Below are 20,803 nucleotides of genomic sequence, written 5' to 3'. Positions count from 1 at the left end.
TCAGCCTCCAAATAGCCACAGGCAAACGAGAAGATTTTAGCCCCAGGTACAATATTTTCTAAGCCTGTGCTTTTTTATTTGTCGGGAAAAATCAGTTTTAAAGTTGTTCGGATCTTACTCCGTTTAGTCGACTCTCTAGTGACTAATACAGAGTTTGGTGCATTTAAATTGTTTTCTTTTCGTGCTACAGTATGAGCCAAAGTTTTATGTTTTCTCATAGTAATATTTAGAGAAAAATACAAATACAATTTGCCTGAAAATGTGCTTCTTTAAAGGCCAGGGGACAAAAAACAACAACAAAAAAAAAAACATTTGCATTTATTCATATGGCAGATGCTTTTATCCAAAGTGGCTGACAATCGAGGCAGAATGCGATCCAAATAACTCGTATTAAAGTAGCTGACAGTGTATAGGACTAATCTTCCACCAATCATTCAAATGCAGGAGAGGAGAGATGAAGCAGGAAGTGAGAGATGCAATATTAAACATGAACTGTAGCCCAGTCTTGCACCTTCTATACATTAAATATGAACGTTGGTAGAAGTGTATTTTATTATAAATTTTTTATTTACATCCGTTCATCAATCCGCTTTTATGGCTGATCAAACACAGGGTCAGGGAGTGAATCCCAGGGAGTTCGGGGCACAAGGAAAGGGACAGGACAACAGGATAACAGTCCATCACATACACAAGGGATAATTTAGAGATACCAGTCAGCCTACATACTCATGCCTTTATCATGGTACAATAATGCGTGTATTTTCAAAAACAGCTCTGTATTTTGAAAAAAAAAAAAAAATACTTGACACACACCCACCTAAAAAATACGTGACACACAACCATGTTTGTGTTTGTCATGTAGAGAAAACGATGCATGAGCCCTAATCATCCTGTGCCGAGAAAACCACGATCTTTACACACAAAATGCAGGTAAAAAAAGAGTTCAAATGATTTATTATGTATCGATACCATAGCGGCGGAGGTAAATTTCTTATATAACAGAATCTTTCCTACAGAATATTCGAGTGAAAGTTTAAAATGTTGTTGTTTACTTCCTGACAGAATGAAGGTGCTGCGGATAAGTTTTTGTTATTTTTCTACGAGGCTGCTTTAGCGTTAGTACTAAAAACGTTAACACGCTAATCACTGGGTGATTTTACCTAGCCGACGATTAATTCATGTAGTAAATAACTTTTTGAATGTATTTGCCTTTTCCATAGTTTAAATTTAAATAGTAGTTAATTTGTCAGGCTAACAACTGAAACTAGATTTGTAAAGTTCGTCGCGACAAACTTTGATGTTGGCTTTGACGAGGCAAGTATTCACAAAGGCTGGTGCTTTTTGGAGGCGAGTGGACATAAGGGTCAGTGTTACTTTTGGAGGCAAGTGGACAGACAGATAGGGTGCCAAAACATTTGGAGGCAAGTGGAGACGAGCATGTGACTTCATCCGAATACTCCTGAGTTCTTCTCATTGGGCTGAGTGTTTTGATATGTCACATATTCATGTTGTGCTAATTTTTGATTTTCACGTGACATCACGTAACATCACGTGACATCATCAGAATACACGTGCGGAGGTTCCCCTCATTGTTCTGAGTGTTTTGATATGTCACATGTCCATGTTGTAAAAAGTATTTTGATTTTGCATATTTTGGGGCGGGGCTGAGGCACAACCAAAAGGCCAGTCGGTACACCAGTTTAAATGTTTGTTCAGAGTCTCACCCTAAAGGACCTGGCTGAGTTTGGTGTAGAGAATTCAAAAGCTTGCCGAGTTATAAACCTCCAAAGTTTATAATGGGAGTCTATGGGAAAAAAAGGCCATTTTGAGACCCGGTACCGGAAGTACCGGTACTCGGATCGCTTAGAAAAGTAATAGCAACAAACTTCAGACCAGCGTCTACAACATATCCGAATATGGTGCATTTGGCTCAAAAGCTCTAGGCCGCATTAAATTTTATATATTTTTGTCTAAGCTTAAATAGGAAAACAGAATGTTGGCTTCTACAAAGCGACATAATGAAACAAAATTAGTGCTCAAAATGTGCAAAAGACTGAATCTTTGTGTCATATCGCACTACTAAAGGAAATTCCAGTTCTTAATATGCATCCGTTTGGATGAACTGATGACAGAAGAGACTCTGTTGATAGACACGAGCTTCCATGCTGTGTTCTCGAGTGCACCTTACACCTAAGGATGACTAAACTACACTGATAATAAAGATATATTCATGTGATCCTTTTTATACTCGCAACACAGACAGTGAACTGACAAGCATTAGAAGTTCTCTTCAGCAGCACGTCCATCAGCACATCCGAAACCTCATCGTGTTTTTCACACATCCGCAATTCTAAAAAGTCTTTGTGACCAGACTTTTACTGTAGATAATCAATGCAATCCCTACAATTCTTTTCAGTTTGTACAGCGCTTTTTACAACTGACATCGTCTCAAAGCAGCTTTACAGAACATAAACATAGAACAAAAGGTTAATATAAAGAACAATATAAAGATTAACATAATACAAAATTCAATATTAATATTAGATATATATTTAAATTTGTTTGTATTTATCCCCAATGAGCAAGTCTGAGGTGACTCAGTGACTGGAGAGGAAAAACTCCCTTAGATGGAAGAGGAAGAAACCTTGAGAGAAACCGGACACAAAGTGAACCTCATCCTCATATGGGTGACACTGGAGGGTGTGATTATAAATATACTGTACAGTCAAACAGATGTTGTATAGATGCAAAAGATCACATGGAGTTCACGTCTTTTTAGTATAGCAGAGTCTTTTCTGTTCTTACTTTATTCATTTCATTTAGCAAATAAACAGCTGGCGGTTTTGTGAAGACCAGCCAAACATCCCCCCGAATCCCAATCCACGTATTAACTTAATGATCTTCGCTAACGACCTCCACAAAGAACCTCCACAGACACACTCTAGATTAAACCTCAGAAACTCATGCTTTTCTTCATGTTTGGTGTAGGTCGACTGCTGGATATTCTTCACACTAAAGGCCAGCGAGGATATCTGGTGTTCCTGGAAAGTCTGGAGTTATACTACCCTGACCTGTACAAGATGGTCACAGGCAAAGAACCCACTCGAAGGTGCTCTTCTATTGTTGGTAAGTCTCCTCTTCACAAGCCAATTAAACGATAAATGATATGTGGACGCGATTAGAACAATCTCATTCGATAATTCAGCCTTATTCATTTTTGTTCGTTTTAATCTTAATAATGTCAGGAAGATTTTTTTTTCTTCTCCTGGTAAATCTGTGTCTTGTGGAGCTCTTAAAAGTCTGAGCGTCCATTCTTTTCTTTCTGCTCATAGTGGAGGAGGGCCCAGAGGGTCTGACCCAGTTTCTAATGAATGAAGTGATGAAGTTGCAACAACAGACTAAGGCTAAAGATGTGCAGCGCGTGGACATCATGGCCAAGTGCCGCACGCTGGAGGACGAACAGAAGAAGCTGCGGCTAGCCAATCAGGAGCTGCGCACCTTCCAGGAGCGCTACAACAAGATAAAGGAGGAGCGGAACAACTGCAACGACGAGCTCATTAAAGTAAAAGATGAAAATTACCAGCTAGCCATGCGCTACGCTCAGCTCAGTGAAGAGAAAAACATGGCCGTCATGAGGAGTCGAGATCTGCAGCTGGAGGTCAGAGAACAGGGTCTAAGCTTGAGCCCACAATGTGACAGTCTTCTTAACCAGGACAAAACTTATTTAATGCATTTTTTTTTTTTTTTTTTTTTTTTTGCTGATGCCTTTCAGATTGATCAGCTGAAGCACAAGCTGAACAAGGTAGAGGAGGAATGTAAGATGGAGAGGAGGCAGTCTCTAAAACTAAAGAACGATATAGAGAACCGTCCTCGTAAAGAGCAGATCTATGAGCTGGAGCGGGAAAATGAAGTTCTGAAGATCAAACTCCAGGAGCTACAGTCACTCATAAAGGTCACATGTCACATGTCATGTATAAGACGAGATATGAAAAGTGCAAAAAAAGAATCAACAGGGGAATCGAATTGGTGATGAACTCTCTGTGCTCTTAAAAATCTCTGTCACTGAATGTTTCTTGTGGTGTTTTGATGTGTGCAGCCTGGGCCGCTGACAGACTCAGACAAGGCACTCCGGGACATCTTGGAACATGACCGCCAAGAAGCTCTGGAGGATCGGCAAGATCTGGTGAACAGGCTTTATAACCTGCACGAAGAACTGCGGCAGGCTGAGGAGCTCAGGGACAAGGTGATTAAAGCTGCTTGATCCATCTGCCTGCTTTCACTTCAGTTCATTTCCTGTTTATTTCTGTCCAGCGTGGTTTATAACAGTGTCAAGTGGTCTCGATGTGATCGCCTTACAGTCTGGTCGTTAAAGTGCTTCAAACCTCATCGCTCTCGAAATCTCGATTCGGATTGGACAGAAAGTTGTGATTTAATTTCTTTCTTTCTTTCTTTCTTTCTTAGTTTAATCATGGTGCTTTTAATTTTAAATCACAGCTTTATAACAACACACTCAAATTATTTAATCACAACTCATACACAAAGACAAACGTTTTATATAAATGTGTTAAAATATCACGATGTTGTTGGTTCAGTGTAGATCAGTATACTGTAGATCCTAGCAGGATACATCACACCAGCCTGCTCCTAATTTTTTTCTTATAACCTCTAGGTAGTGTTTTATTTCCTTTCTACAGCCCATGAATTTTTCACTCCCTTTCTTGACGGTGTACTGAGTGTGATACGATCACAGCTTTTGATAATCGTCCAAACGTTTTCAATCAGTCAAACGTAGTTCCTCTTGTCACAATAGAACAAGATGTATTAAAGCTGACTGGCTCGAGAAGTCCTTCCTTCAGAGTGCTGCATCTTTAATTAGCAGCGGTTTCGACCTGGCATGCAAATAAAAAAGTGTTAAAATTCAGGCGAGGACAGGAACTTGACTGAAATAGCACATAGCTCTTCTCACATTCTGTGTCATTTTTTTTTTTTTTAAGCCTGAAAAAGAAAGATGAAAGTGTAAGTTTAAAGCCCTGATGCCACTCGAGACCTAGACTTTCTAGTCTGGTATTGCCTTAGAGCCTTGCTGTTCTCTGCATTATATTAATCTCATTTGTGCATGCCTTCCCTTGTGCCCTGGGTCACTGAGATTAAAAATATTTGCTTTCATCCATAGTACCTGGAGGAGAAGGAGGACCTTGAGCTGAAGTGTTCCACTCTGGTGAAGGACTGCGAGATGTATAAGAACCGGATGAACACCATCATGTTCCAGCTGGAGGAAGTGGAACGTGAACGGGACCAGGTCCGACACCATAACACGCTTCCATTTCATGAAGCGTAAATACACAACAGAGTGTGTGATGTCAGTAAAAACATACCTGTGATATCCGCTGATGTGTCTCACAGGCGTTTCAAGCTAGAGACGAAGCCCAGAACCAGGTGTCTCACTGTCTGATTGACAAAGACAAGTACCGTAAGCAGATCCGGGAGCTGGAGGAGAAGAGTGACGAGCTGCACATCGAGATCATGCGCAAAGAAGCTAAGATTGTCACATTAGAGTCCAGAATACGGCGTCTGTCCAAAGATCAAGGCCTGGATTTTAGCCACGATTGGAAAGTATGTTGATTTTGATCTTATCAGAATATAATATGTAGTTCGTCTGTCACATTTAATCAGTCACATCTATCTATCTATCTATCTATCTATCTATCTATCTATCTATCTATCTATCTATCTATCTATCTATCTATCTATCTATCTAGCCATCCATCCATCCATCTATAAAAATCAAATATTCTCTTTATATTTTCTTTGTCTGTCTTTCTATATATCTATTTATGTCTGTCTGTCTGTCTGTCTGTCTGTCTGTCTGTCTGTCTGTCTTGCAATGAAAAAAATAGAATATCCTGTGTTTTTGCTTTTACGGATAAATCTATTTTTATTTTTATTTCTACATTTATGACACATCCAGTTGAAACGCATTGCTCTACATGCTGCACTGTGAAAGGTTGTCTATGTGACTAATAACATTTGACTGCCACTCATTTACAGTTGTAGATGATCGTTAATCTGAATTAAATAGACTTTAGTTATTAGTTAAAGGGTTCTGCTGTTTAAAAAGGGTGCAATAGTCTCAGATCTTTTAACCCACAACACTGTATAAGAGAAAGAGTGTCCTCACTTTTAGTTCTCGACTGTGTTTCATACTGTAGAGTTTACCTCGAGACATTATACCCATTACCAAATTCCCACAATCCGAGCCTGCAGACACCAAGTCTGAGGACTCCGGAGAGGAGACTTTAGAGGACCTAACCAGCCCTGATGTCCCACCAAAGATTAAACGCAGACCAAATCTCAAATGGGTGAGCCTTGCTGAAATTTGACATTTATTGATTTTTCCTGTTAATACAGAATTTTGGAACAGACTTTTGTGTTTTTGACACAGTTCCCCTACCCTCCTCAGATAAGAACGAAATCGCCAATCTCTCCATCCAAACTACCAGATTTTCAAGGTAGATTTACTTTTGATCTTCTAAAGCCTTGAACATCAGAGTCAGAGGCACAGACTACACTGACATCCCTTTCTTCTGTTTTTCTCTTCTGTACAGCTATGGTCCCTAATGGGGACCTCTCAGACACTGTAAGCCCAGATGCCCACCCCATGATCATGAGCAACACCTTTGCTCTACAAGTAAGTGATTCACACTAGAGTTATGTGTGTTCTTGTTGAATTTGCCTTGATTTTTTTTTTTTTTAACATTGCTTCATTTTTTGTTGTAGCAAGCCCGTAACAGAAATTACAGCATCATGTCTACCACACCTGAGCCTCCAGAGAAGGCCTCCATCCTGAGAAGGACTAAAGAAGGAGACCAAGAATTCCAGCCCCGATGGTATTCAGCAGTATAATACTTTACTTTTCTGAACCGAGATTTAAAGGATGATGCAAAAAAGTATATACAGTTAAATCACATTGCTTTTCATTTCAGCCTTGACACAGTGGACTCTGATGAAGGCATGGGTAAGAACATCTTTGCATATCACTAACAATTACTTGAATCATTCACTTTTTTGCGTAAAGTTCATCCCCCAAACCCTGGACTTACTCTGCTTGCAGATGATATCGGTATGTATAGTCCACCTTCCATCCACTCCTCTTCATCCTCCCATCAGTCAGAAGGGATAGACTCTTATGATCTGGAGCAGGTCAACAACATCTTCAGGAAATTTTCTTTAGAGAGGTACTTATATCTAGAATATTTACTTCTATCTAGTTATTTTCTTCTCTTAGTTATTTTGCCATTTTATTCATTTGAGTGAGTGTGTGTGTCCTCACTCCAGACCCTTCCGTCCATCTCTTACGTCCTGCGCTCGTCCTACCACTTTGCCCCCGGTGCAGGAGCTTTCTCTTGTCGGAGACTCTCTCCTAACAGACATTACCCTGGTCGGGGGCAATGACAGCGGGATATTCATCTCCTCTGTCGTTCCTGGATCCAGTGCTGAAAAGGCTGGCTTAAAAATGGGACACCACCTTTTATTGGTGACTCAGCTCTGTCTTAATTATTAGCCAAATTATCGAAGCAAACATGTCTTTTACCTTCTCTTATATCTTTAGAGTAACTCAGAGCGTTCTTATGTTATTGTCAAATCTAGCTGAATGGTTGTATCCGTGGAGAAAGCCAGAGCGTATCTTTGGACACGTGCACTCAGGAAGAGGCTCACTGGACACTGCAGAGATGCACTGGTCTGGTCCAGCTCCATTACAGAAGTAACTTTGAGGGTGAGTACGGATACGTGTTCTTTTATTTGTCTCTAATGTGTGTGTTGTGATTATGATGAAAGGAATAAAACATGACAGGACGCACTGTTATTGGTAAATATTCAATGATATGGTGTTGTAATATCTCCAAAAGTTATTATATATGTTTGTTTTTTCCCTTTTGAACTGTAGAGCTTCAGTTACACATAAAAACTATTCTATAAGTTTCTTAATACGGAATGACACACTTTTGTATATTTTGTCTGTCTATCTATCTATCTATCTATCTATCTATCTATCTATCTATCTATCTATCTATCTATCTATCTATCTATCTGTCTATCTATCTAACTATCTAACTGTCTGTCTGTCTGTCTATCTATCTGTCTCTCTGTCTGTCTGTCTGTCTGTCTGTCTATCCAACTCCCCATCATCAGTCCATCCATTCGCCCGTTTGTCCATATCTATCTATCTATCTATCTATCTATCTATCTATCTATCTATCTATCTATCTATCTATCTATCTATCTATCTAACTGTCTGTCTGTCTGTCTATCTATCTGTCTCTCTGTCTGTCTGTCTGTCTATCAAGCAGCAGCTGGTGTTTTCTGTTGCAGTTTGTTGGTGTGCTCTCTGACGTCTGTTCTCGTCTCCAGGTTACCGGCGTCTGCTGAAGGACATAGAGGAGGGCAGAGTAGTGTCGGGCGACTCGTTCTACATCCGAGCCAACCTGAATATCTCGGGCCAGTTAGACAGCTGCTCACTAAGCGTCCACTGTGACGAGGTGCTGCATGTTTTAGACACACGCTACCAGGGCAAGTGTGAGTGGCTGTGTGCACGTGTGGATCCGTATATGGACAAGGACCTGGAGAAAGGCACCATCCCCAGCTACAGCAGGTCAGAGCCCACTTCTGTAAAATGTCCTGTTTAAAAAGTTCTGATTAGTTATTCAAATCTAACATGTAAAATGGGTTCTAAACATGCTTCTTCCCTTTTAAACATAACATTGAGCAATATATTTGGTTCTCTGTTTTTTTAAATGATCCTCTGTTTTGAGAAGTCCAGACTGTTAAAAAGGTTCAGTGGGGTTTCAGGTAGAACTCTAGGGCTCTTTACTTTACTTACTTTCATCAAAAAACATTTATGAAAGGATCTATAATGACAACAAACAAAAGTTTAGTTCTGTCTTAGTTACAGTATTGCTATTATTCCTCTGTATTCTGTAATTGTCTTTTAAATTTGCTCCATTAAATAATTTTTGCATTCAGTATTTTTACATGCTGCTGCTGCTGATTATGCTGATGATGATGATTATGATGATGATTATTATTATTGTTGTTGTTGTTGTTGTTGTTGTTGTTATTATTATTATTATTATTATAACAAAAATAATAATAAACTAATCATGAATTAATGATCCCATAAAAGATTTTACAGTTTTTATATAGAACATTTTCAAAAGAATCCTGTAGGATTGTTCTGACTAAACCATTAACTCTTTTTCCCAGAGTCCAAAACATGGAATTTCCTCCTGATTTGTTGTGTCCATGTTCAACACTGAATGTCTTTGTCATGTCTCACTCCACAGTGGGGCTTAATGACTCATATGAAAGTAGACACTCAGAGCTTTATGAAGTATTTCTGTTTTTATTTAGCCTACTAAGGGACGATATAATCATAAGAAAGTTCCAGGAAATAAAAAAGTAAATGTTGATATCAAACTCATTTCTGATTCCTGAGATGCTCCAAGTGCTGCTAGTTCCTAAGCAGCTAAAATTTGAAGGTGCTATCTTCATAGGTAAAATTCTTCACATCTCACACTAAAAGCCATACAGTGAGTCCTGACTAATATTAGATCAGACTCAAAGCCAGAAAATAATTCATTTGTTTATACTAAGTGAAAATGTCCCATAAATCCATCGGCATTTTGCCGACATAATAGAACATCAGCATACTGATAAAAAACATCCGTCCTGTTTTAGTCGTCCAATGTACAAAGCGCCCAGTTGAACTCTTTACAGTTCTATTCTTTGGCCCGTTCTAACCTGTTCTTCTTACCTGTTCTCCTTAGAGTGAACTTTCAATTTTTAACTAAAGACTTTCTAATGGTCTGGGATGTTATTGTAACACCAGGAAGTACATCTAACAAAAAAAATAACAAGAGTGGAAATCAGATGTGGGTATCGATCGGTCCAGGCTGTGTTGCTTGTTGCATTCGTCTGAGCGATGTTTGTCTATTGGATAGTTTAGAGACAGATCTTTCTTTGTTTCAAGCATTACAACAAAAATAGAGCCTTATCAACCAAATTTTTGCATTCCATACTGTTAAGGTGAAGATACAGCATATAAGGAACTTGAACTAAATCAGTTTCACCAGAAGAAAGATGACTGAAGAATCAGGAGACTTAAAGACACAATTAAAAAGATTAGAATATAGGTTTGTTGCCTGGGCAACCCTTAGTCGAAAGATAAGATAAGGCTATAATAAGAGAAAACCATAAAAACCATGAACCGTGGCAAAAACCTAACAAGTGGACAAAAGACATAATGAGTATGCAAAAATCACATTCACCTGACTGAATAAAAAATGTATATTTCATCGAATAATCATGGGAATAAATTCTACATTTTTAGATTTGTACATTATTTTATCAGGTCAGAAGTGAAGACCAGGTTCAGATCAGTAGTGAACAGACCTGAGAGTGTTTGTATGTAGTGATCACGATTATATGCTGCAATGTGAACTGACCGTCCTTCGTCCCCCTCAGGGCCCAGCAGCTCCTCCTGGTGAAGATCCAGAAACTGATGTGTCGTGGCAGCCGAGAAGAGACAGATAGTCCGAGGGGACAAAGGGTTAGACAATGGCTTCATTTTATGTGCAGTTTTATTTTTTTTTTTCCCAGGCAAAAAAACATAATGGAACAAAGTGCATCCAAGCACGAATCCCAATACAATTGCGTTTCCTGTTTTTTTTTCCTTTAGAACACTTTGCAGCCTGAAGAAGTCTCTCCTTCTGACCCGAAGTGCAGTCCACGCCTGTCCAGAGCCAGCATCTTCATTTGTCAGATACTGCAGGTAAAACTATGCCTCTGGCTTTACTTAGACAGGATGAGAGAGTAGGTCTGGATAAAGATGATGGCTGTGTGCTTCAGAGATTGATAGAGATCCTTGGTGTCAGTTTGTCAGCAGGGCAGATAACAAGTACAAGAGGATGGACAGCAACGATCGCGTGCGCATCCTCAACGCCGGCAATCTGTCATTTCTTCCCAAATCCGGCTTTGAAACCATGAAGCCTGAGGGTAAGCATGACAGATCCAGTCTGCTTTGTCTCATTCTCACCCATGGGTCTGAAAGCTCATATAATAGCTTTATGATCTATAGCTTCCACTACTCCACTGCAGTTCTGCTAAAACTACAGCGATGGAAATTCTGCTCATATCTGCTGAATTTTCCGAGAGCTGATGGTTTGCTCAAGACATACTTCATGTCGGTGCAAAAAATCAACATGGATAACAATGAATGAAAAGCATGCTAGCTTTTATGCAAATGAAACTATGCTAACCGACAGTCATTAACTTTCACATATATTTGGCTTTTTTTTTTCAGTCTTACTTTTGTTATGTCTCAAAATCCTGTGATATTATAGATGAACTAAACATGCAAGTGTAAATTTAGCACTGAGAATGAAACCTTTTTGCCTTTTTTCAGATGGATTACAGTAGCTTAGTTTCTGTAAATACACACCTAAATATGCTATTAGCTATTTAAGCTACACAAGGCTAAGTTGATGGCATAATTTTATTGTGAAAGAGTACATTTTTTTGTTAGGACAAAAACCTGAAATTACAGAAAATTAAAAAAAAAAACTTAAATGACATTAATACAAGTATTACATACACACAATATAATTTTTTTGTACTCAAACTTTCCTGTAAAACTGCTATATAATTTTTTTAGATTCCTCAGACTCGGAGAACGATCTGAACAAGAACGATCTAAACCTGATCCCGTACAGCCCGGTGACACCACATCACTGCCCACGCAAACGGCCCGTGCTCTTCTCTCCCAACATCCTGGCCAAAACCATCGTCCAGAAGTTCCTCAACTCAGGAGGTGCAATGGAGTTCAACATCTGTAAGCCAGGTGAGCAAAGTTGGTGGTCAAATTGAGCCCAGAGACTAACAGATAAAATGATCATTTAATCATTTAAATAAAAAGAAGGCGTGTATTTACAGAGCTGACAAGGTATAAGGTAGAGATCAATACTAATCACGTCAGATCGAAATGCTATTTGATTTGATTTTGCTATATAATAAGCACTATACAAAATGGATAGATGGAAAATTTCAGACCCTAATATATACATTATAGTAAGAGTTTAACATTTAATTCGGCCACAAATGCAATCCTATCCAAACTACCTCGGGTCACGGGGAGCCTGTGCCTATCTCAGGAGTCATCGGGCATCAAGGCAGGATACACCCTGGACGGAGTGCCAACCCATCGCAGGGCACACACACACTCTCATTTACTCACGCAATCACACACTACAGACAATTTTCCAGAGATGCCAATCAACCTACCATGCATGTCTTGCATCTTGCCTACCATGCATGACCGGGGGAGGAAACCGGAGTACACGGAGGAAACCCCCGAGGCACGGGGAGAACATGCAAACTCCACACACACAAGGCGGAGGCGGGAATCGAACCCCCGACTCTGGAGGTGTGAGGCGAACGTGTTAACCACTAAGCCACCCTGCCCCCCAGATCTGAAGCGGATAAGCGGTAGAAAATGAGTGAGTCAGTGAGTGTAGAGAAGTAACCGACATGAGTGAGTCACATTAGCAACATGAGAGGAAAACGACAGTTGATTGTCCATGGTTACCCCAAGGTTGGGGTGTGGCTGAAGGGGTGATCAGATCGTTGTACAGGGATATAGAAAGGTCATGACCTGGGGATGAATCACCAGGGATGATCAGCAGTTCACCTTTGCTAGGATTGAGCTTTAACTGATGAGCAGTCATCCATGCTGATATTTCTGCCAGACATGCTGAGATCCGAGCAGAAGCTGTGGTATCTGAGGGTGTGAAAGAGAAGATAAGTTGTGTATCATCAGCATAGCAGTGGTAAGAGATCCCATGTGTGGAAATAACTTCACCAAGAGAGTGAGTATACAGGGAGAAATGAAGAGGACCAAGTACTGAGCCCTGTGGGACGCCAGTGGAGAGTCTGCGTGGAGCAGATGTTACTCCCCTCCATGTTACTATGATGTTGATATGAGCTATCTTCTAGGTAGGATGTGAACCATTCCCATGCTGATCGGCAAATCCCAAGACTCCTGAGGGTGGACAAGAGAGTCTTGTGGTTGACCATATCAAACACTGATGAAAGGTTGAGGAGGATGAGGACAGATGACAGTTTGGCTGATCTAGCAGCATGTAGTTTTTCAGAGACATCCAAAAGGGCTGTCTCTGTTGAATGTGCTGCTTTAAAGCCAGACTGGTTGGGGTCTTGGAGGTTGTTCTGTGAGAGATAGACAGACAGTTCATTATAGACAATGCATTCAAGAATTTTTGAAAGAAACAAGAGAAGTGATACCGGTCTGTAGTTACTGATGTCTGATGGATCCAGAGCAGGTTTCTTTAGGATGAGAACAACCCTTTCTCTCTTGAAATTAGTTGGAACCTGACCAGATGTTATGGATCTATTGATGATAGTGGTAATGAAGAGCAGAAGGTCTTGCAAGATGGTTTGAAGCATAGTGGAAGGGAGTGGATCCAATTGTCAGGTGGTAGGATTGCAAGACTGGATGAGATGTAAAATCTCTTCTAGATTACTAGATTACTGACTGAATTACTGACCGATTTACTGACTGACTGACTGACTGACTGACTGACTGACTGACAGATGTCTGAATGACTGACTAAATTACTGACTGACTGACTGACTGAATGATTGACTAACTAACAGACTGAATGAATTACCTACTGACCTTTTGATCAATAAACCAGAGTGTTGAGATTAAAAATAATCTGTTAGTTCCTCAGGAGCTCTTGGTTGAACAATACCACTTGACTACAAATTGTTGTAGAAAGGACATTATTTACATTGATAATATTTCCTGTCCAGTGTCATCCAAATGAGGATGAGGTTTTCTTACCAGTCTGGTTCCTCTCAAAGTTTCTTCCTCATATCAGCTCAGGGAGTTTTTCCTCACTAACTTTATAAGAAACTAAACTATAAGAACTATGATGATGTATCTGTTAATAGTATCAGTGAAGAAAATTATTGACACTGTTTTATTTGTGTGTGTGTGTGTGTGTGTGTTCCCTGTCCGAATTTGGCGTCTTTTCAGACATCCTGACAAAAGAAGAATTTCTCATGAAGCAAAAGATCGAGCCGATCATCTTCTCAAAGGAAAGGCAGGCAAGCACGTACGAGTGCATCACCCCTGAGAACATCGAAGCTGTTGCATTTAAGGTATATTAAGAACGATTTACACTCGAAATAGTTCCTCCTGTATGATTGGAAACTCCAGATAAACAGGATCCTGTCAGGACTCAGCCTGGACTGCCTGTTGTTTACGTTCTCTGTCACATGTCTGCCCTGCCTTCGTCTGCTCCTCCCTGTCTGCACACCTGTCCCTCACGTGTCTTGATTGTTAGTAGTATTTAGTTAAGCCGTGTTGCCTGGTGCAGCGCGGAATCTACTGTTGTTTTGCCTTGTTGTTAGTTTGTGTTATGTTTCGTGTTTTTTGGTTATTAAACCCCGTTTGTGTTTGTCTATCCTGCATCTGGGTCCCTTTTATCCTGCGTCCGCGTTCATTACAGATCCTGGTTTAAATAGTTTGACGTCTCACACAGCTCATACTTTGCTCAGGGTTAACAATGAATTCTGGGTCTTCATAATCTAACACTTTCACATCAATGATTTAAAAAAGTTCAGGTCTATCAGAAAAGAGGGTGTCTTCAAGGAAAAAACCAGGCCCAAATGCAATTTATTAACAAAAACATAAATCATCGGGAAAAAATCCCAAAATCCAGGAAACCTGCCTGTTTTTCTAGTTGCTGTTCCTGCTGCCCTGTACTCTGCTCTGTTTTCCGGTTTTGGAATATTTTTACCCTGCTTTCTGCCTGCTCTGCATTGCCCCTTTTGCCCATGTTTTGGATTATTAGACTGTCTGTTATATCGAACTGTGTCTTCACTGTTTTAAGTCAGGTCATATTAAAAATTCTTGATTCTTGATCTGGTCCGTGTCTTGCATTTGGGTCCTCGCCTGCCATTCCTGACAAGGTCCGCCGTTCTGTACATCTTCTATTTCTCTTTTTAAATTTGTTGTGTAGTTGATCAGGTGATCGTTGATATCTAAACACTGCTAACCTTTCAGCCTGACGTATGTTTCGTCATGGTTTTCACCTGATATCAGGCACATGCTGTTCAGTTTCTGATTGGGTTTCTGTTCTTACGTGTCAAACATTCCTTTCTCCAGTGTTCAATGCTGATGTTAAGCACTGAAAGGTCTGAAAATCCCTTTTAGATTAGTGATTGATTCAATACAGTCATGTTTTGTTGTTCAACTTTATTTGGTGCCACCATTTTGTTGCATTGACATGTCTTGTTCAGAAGACATGAGCTGTATCATTCTTATTAGGATCACTAGCTGACCCAGAGCTTTTGGGTGACAATTGTGCTGGCAGTCTGACAACTAATTCATAGAGATCTGCTCTGAGCCTCCACTCCTGTTAACACAGAGGAGAGCTGGAGAGTGATGTAGACCTGTAGAACCTGGCTTAGTGAGAGAGAGAGCTCCTTAAGGTTTTGTCAGGTGGTCAGAAGCTTCATCTTCATGCCTCAGTGATGAATATGTCAGGAGACACATGAACTTTTTCCACTGTGAATAGAGTACCTCTGAAAGCTGTGTGGAAAAAAAACCCCAGAAACAGCACAACACGATTTGGGAAACAAAACCTAAACCATGGTTTCACTTGAATACCCAAATTATGGAAATGAGCCCATGTAGATCTTTCTCTGCTGCCTGAAATCTGTTCAGTCTATTCATTCCTTGCATTATGATTCACGTATAGCTGATGCAGCACAATTTTTGCCTTCTAAGACTGCGTAAGACTGCGTTCACACTCTAATGCTCTAACCCTGTGTTCTGTTGCAGGGTAAACACTGTCTCTTGGAAGCAGATCTGAGCTGTGCAAAAGAATTGCTTAGGAGAGAAATCTACCCCATCGTCATCTTCATCAAAATCTGTGAGAAGAACATCAAGAAATTAAAGTAAGCAGCAATAAATAAATAACGACAGAGTTTCAGTAATCAAGTAGATCTTAGTTTACATTTTGCCATTTAAGTAAATCATATTACTTAAATACTGACTGACTGAATCAATTACTGACTGATTAAATTACTTACTGACTGACTGACTGACTGACTAAATTACTGACTGAATGAATGACTGAATTACTGACTGATTGACTGAATTACCTATTGACTGACTGAATTACCTACTGACTGACTAACTGAATGACTGACTTAATTACTCTACTAAATAAAATGAATAAATACATTTTCAAAAACAAACATACCTGAAATTCTGTCAGATGTGCCTTGAATTCTGGCAAACATCCAAAAAATTTGAAAAATTCACTTTTCTGCTAACCTACTATGACAGATCTGCTTTAAGGAAGCATAAATATCATGAATATTTCACCAGGAGTTTTTATTTAGTTTTGAATCTAAAACTATCTTTAATCTTTAATATTTTATCTTTATCTTTGAATCTTTAAACTCTTAAAGGTGGGGTCTGCGTTGTTTGAGAAATGCTTCAGAAAACTGCGTTGGGCCGCCGAACAAAAGAAAAACAAAACTAACGTGTAGCCAATGAGCAGAAAGGGGCGTGTCTTGCCAATATGGGCGGAGAGAGTGTCCAGTGCGCATGTGTGGCATTAGCAGAAAGCGGTTTTAACACTGACATGGCAGATAAAAACAAAGAAAGAAAGCGAAGAAAGGCTTACGATAAGGCAAGAAGTAGGACTAACAGAATACAGCTTTCTATCAATTAAAGTTCATTCATTCATTCATTCATCTTCTACCGCTTATCCGAACTCAATTAAAGTTCAGAATATTAAATCAATCAATACACTTACTTGCGTTACTGCAAGTCTTTGTGCCTGAAACATGCACACACGCTCCAAGTCTTCTGTTTCCATGTTATCGGCAGGTTATACTTGGGTTATACTTGTCTGGTGTATGTGTGGGGCGGAGCTATCAAAACAGGGGTGGGACCCATTTGGGTTAGGGGCGTGTTTGTTTTGGTGATTTCAAATGTCAACATTGGCTTTCAAACAAGGGAGACCCCACCTTTAAGTGTGTTTTAAAACAACTTGTTAGGTTACATGGTGTTAGATTTAATGTAATCAGATTCTTGTCAGAGTCAGCTGTCTAGCTGCTGAGTGTCATGCTCATATGACTGAATTATTTTACTGTGTTTTATTTTTATTTTATAATACTGTATAACACAGTATGTTTTCCTGAACTTTAACATTCTCTATTGCACATATCTCAACCAGTTCCAACATTTTAAAATCATTTTTTACTTTTTTCTTATTTTAAAATGTTGGAACTTGTGGTTGAGATCTGCGCAAGAGAGAAAGATAATGTTCAGGAAAACATACTGTGTTTTATATATAATATAAAGTATTATAAAAAAATTGAATACAGTAAAATAATTCAATCATATGAATGGGTTTCATAAGAAAAAACATTGCACTTAATAATTACTAGAATATTATTAAATAATAACATATATATAAGCAAAATATTGTATAAGTATAAATTGAGAGAAATCCTGTTTTGTTTCTATGGTAACACCTGTAACACATATGGTACAGTCACTGCAGGGTTTCCAAGTAACAATTACCAAGGTTACTAAAACAAAATAGATCACATTGCTAAATTAATCTTTTATATTAATCAAATTTATGATGTAATATACACTATATAGCTCAGTGTTTGCGGAGACTTCACACTATTACTCTTGTATGTGGTTCTTCTTCAGAAAATTACCACAAAATTTACTTCTACAGAACGTCTCTGTTTGCATTAGACTTACAGTTTCCCTTCACTGGAACTCAAACGACAATGAATCTGTGTTAGAACGTAGAAGAAGAACTTGAGAAGATCTCGAGTGTCCTGCACTGAGCCCTGACTCTGACTCAACCCCACTGAACACCGACTGAACCCCAGACCTCCTCACTCTTACACCATCAGTGTCTGATCTCACTAATGCTCTTGTAGCTGAATGAACACAAATCCACACAGACTCGCTCCAACATCTAGTGGAAAGACGTCACAGAAGAGAAAAGAAAAGATTATTATAAAAGGTGGTAAAAGCGGATTAATACAATAAAAACCCTGTGGGTTTAGAATAGGGACACCCCAAGATGCCCCAAAAAGTAAACTAATCCAGCTGTGATTTCTACAGACATGGCAACCTCTAGTCTCATTGAACGACTAGAACTTGATACTGACTGAATTGCTGTAGTTTTCCCTCAGTGCTTTGTATTCCTGCTGCAGCTGTTTTCCTCCTTTTTATATATATATATATATATATATATATATATATATATATATATATATATATATATATATATATGCATTAAAGAATTTCTCTTTTTTGTGACTAATGGACCTGAACATTTTACAGGAGGCTGCCTCTGAAGGTGGACTCAGAAGATGAATTTCTAAAGATGTGCCGCGCTAAGGAGAAAGAGCTGGAAGCCCTGCCGTGTCTCTACGCCACTGTGGAGCCTGACTCATGGAGCGGAGTGGAGGATCTCCTCCGGTTCATTAAGGACAAGATCCTGGAGGAGCAGAAGAAAACAGTGTGGGTGGAGCAAGACCTGCTGTAGATCACCTGACCATGAGAACACACACACACATACACACACACACACACACACACACACACACAGAGCCGCAGACACAGATCTCTTTCACTGATCTCTGAAACTCTGTCGGCGTTTGCGGCGGCACTGGAATGTAGAAGCAAGCCGCTGCAATGCAAAGAGGAAGTGATGCAGAGGTGTGTGGTTCCTGTGCAGTGAAAAAGAAAATGTGCCCCAGGATTGGCTTTTTTCTAATAACAGTCCCAGCCAGAAGTGGAAGCGTTCTCATTCAAAGGATTTTTCTATCTCCTGACGTGCTGCTGCGCTCAATAAAACATTATTTTCTTCACATTGTATATGTATTACCCAATAAGGCACAGCATTCTGATAGATTCCATTCACTTTTTTTTTTTTTTTTATCCCTTTGTAAATGCTCACTGCAGCTCTCATTTATCATCCTGAGTGACCACAAACAAGATGAATGTTGATAATTCGAAGTCGAATTTGATGCCCTTATCATTGTATTGCTTAAATGATGGACCGGAGCTCTGATTTATTTTACTCCATTGCTGTGTTGACAGTATATTTATTTTACAGCCAACATGCTGTGCATTATTTAAAAGAAAGTCTATGTCATTCCTACCCAATGTTTGTCTATAACTTGTCTTTGCTTGTTATAGATTCTTTCATTAGGTATACACATGCTGTGTAGTGAATAGTAGTGCATTGGAAGAAAAAAAAAAGCATGCAGCATTAAGTTTGACTGAACAATGAATCGTGTGAGTGATTAGAATATGACATGGAATGAGATGTTCTTCTGGAGCTGTAACATTACAACAGTTCCACATGTAACTCACAGAAGAAGAAAAAAAAAGGGGAACTATGACCATGTCAGTGATTTGCCTCTGAAAGCCAGATGTTCTCTCTGCTGTGAAATGAAGGGCCCTCGAGCTTGACGTAGAATCCTGTGATAACTTTCACATCATTTCAAACTTGTGCATAATTATAAATGTGTTACTAACTAATGTGTTGATGGCAAGACACTACAGGTGTAGAATCAATAACGGATAAATGCATAACAACATCTTCTCTTAAAATGTAGCAATCAACAAAACAAAACTCGTCCCAGATGTTGCCAGCTTTGAGGAATGATTAATTTCCCCCCACTCTGAACAATCATTTTATATCATATAATACGTCCTGGAAACACTTGGGATCAAATGCCTCATTTTTACAACCTTTTTTTTTCCTTTTTCTCACAGTAGGGTTTTTATATAGCTCATCTACTGCATTCTTGCAATTTTCTACCTTTGTTCCTTCCCATAATTTGTCTTAAGAAAATTCCCCCCAAATGTTGATAACTGTTGTAATTATTTTAGATTTTTATACTGAAAGCTAAATTGAATTTTATTTTCTTGATTAAATAATAGCGAATGAAGTAATTTTTCAAGTCTTCCCTTGGATAGCGTCATGGCACTGAAATATATATTTCAATTCTACAAACGTCATAGTATGCAAATGTATGCGTGTTTAATTATGCAAAACCTGATTTTCATAAATAGATGTACTTTTTAATTTCTTATACTAAAAAAATACAGGAAAGAAATCATCTTGCAAAAACGCGCTTTGATTGTGATATCTTTTTTTTTTATTCCCTGTAGTGTCTTGCCTTTAAATGAATGTATATGTCTGTGTTTGAGCTATTTATTACAGTTAAAAGATTCAATCTCCTTGAGCACCTAGAGCATATATGTCTGTAAGATAAGATACACAGGAATGTACTATATATATAGTAAGAGAGAGAGAGAGAGAGAGAGAGAGAGAGAGAGATGTATCAGATAAAAATATGATCTGTTTCACATTAAACCTGTTTTGTTGAAAGAACAGTCTTATTTCCTGTATTACCACTATAGTTTAACTTTCTGAACAGATCTAGGGCTTGCTGCAGCCTGTTTTTTGGCCACTTCTTCTGAAACTTTGCCAACTTGCACTTTCACTGAGCTGTAAATGTAGTGAAATAGTGCAAAAAAGAAATCCAAAACAGAACACATCACGTCGAACAGTGGAAATTTCAGTTGGTTGGTGGCTGCGATTGACAGGTCGGAGTCGTCTGTGGTGGCGGTGGTTCCTCTCAAAGCAGCGTCACTGAAGACGAC

General features: G+C 39.1%; 1 protein-coding gene across 4 annotated transcripts in view; it reads left to right on the top strand.

Annotated features, from left to right (window-relative positions):
- Nucleotides 1–20,596, top strand: part of card11 (caspase recruitment domain family, member 11) — a 36,567-nt gene extending 15,971 nt beyond the window's left edge. The window contains exons 3-24 of one of the 4 annotated variants that reach the window (XM_060897372.1): nucleotides 2,989–3,126; nucleotides 3,333–3,658; nucleotides 3,773–3,952; nucleotides 4,097–4,243; nucleotides 5,174–5,299; nucleotides 5,404–5,613; nucleotides 6,210–6,359; nucleotides 6,443–6,509; nucleotides 6,606–6,688; nucleotides 6,778–6,887; nucleotides 6,984–7,015; nucleotides 7,112–7,235; nucleotides 7,312–7,534; nucleotides 7,648–7,774; nucleotides 8,410–8,650; nucleotides 10,522–10,606; nucleotides 10,736–10,828; nucleotides 10,932–11,052; nucleotides 11,711–11,896; nucleotides 14,111–14,235; nucleotides 15,923–16,038; nucleotides 18,467–20,596. In XM_060897372.1, the coding sequence (XP_060753355.1) occupies nucleotides 2,989–3,126; nucleotides 3,333–3,658; nucleotides 3,773–3,952; nucleotides 4,097–4,243; nucleotides 5,174–5,299; nucleotides 5,404–5,613; nucleotides 6,210–6,359; nucleotides 6,443–6,509; nucleotides 6,606–6,688; nucleotides 6,778–6,887; nucleotides 6,984–7,015; nucleotides 7,112–7,235; nucleotides 7,312–7,534; nucleotides 7,648–7,774; nucleotides 8,410–8,650; nucleotides 10,522–10,606; nucleotides 10,736–10,828; nucleotides 10,932–11,052; nucleotides 11,711–11,896; nucleotides 14,111–14,235; nucleotides 15,923–16,038; nucleotides 18,467–18,671 (3,215 nt within the window). In that variant the 3' untranslated portion in view covers nucleotides 18,672–20,596. The remainder of the gene's footprint in view (nucleotides 1–2,988; nucleotides 3,127–3,332; nucleotides 3,659–3,772; nucleotides 3,953–4,096; nucleotides 4,244–5,173; nucleotides 5,300–5,403; nucleotides 5,614–6,209; nucleotides 6,360–6,442; nucleotides 6,510–6,605; nucleotides 6,689–6,777; nucleotides 6,888–6,983; nucleotides 7,016–7,111; nucleotides 7,236–7,311; nucleotides 7,535–7,647; nucleotides 7,775–8,409; nucleotides 8,651–10,521; nucleotides 10,607–10,735; nucleotides 10,829–10,931; nucleotides 11,053–11,710; nucleotides 11,897–14,110; nucleotides 14,236–15,922; nucleotides 16,039–18,466) is intronic. The other 3 variants (XM_060897373.1, XM_060897375.1, XM_060897374.1) reach the window with 3 other exon arrangements.
- The last annotated feature ends 207 nt before the right edge of the window (nucleotides 20,597–20,803 follow it).

This window comes from Tachysurus vachellii, chromosome 21 (genome assembly GCF_030014155.1).
Source record: "Tachysurus vachellii isolate PV-2020 chromosome 21, HZAU_Pvac_v1, whole genome shotgun sequence".
In the NCBI taxonomy this organism is placed as follows: domain Eukaryota; kingdom Metazoa; phylum Chordata; class Actinopteri; order Siluriformes; family Bagridae; genus Tachysurus; species Tachysurus vachellii.
The sequence above is the reverse complement of the archived record's forward strand: the minus strand, read 5'-3'. Positions and strand labels throughout refer to the sequence as shown.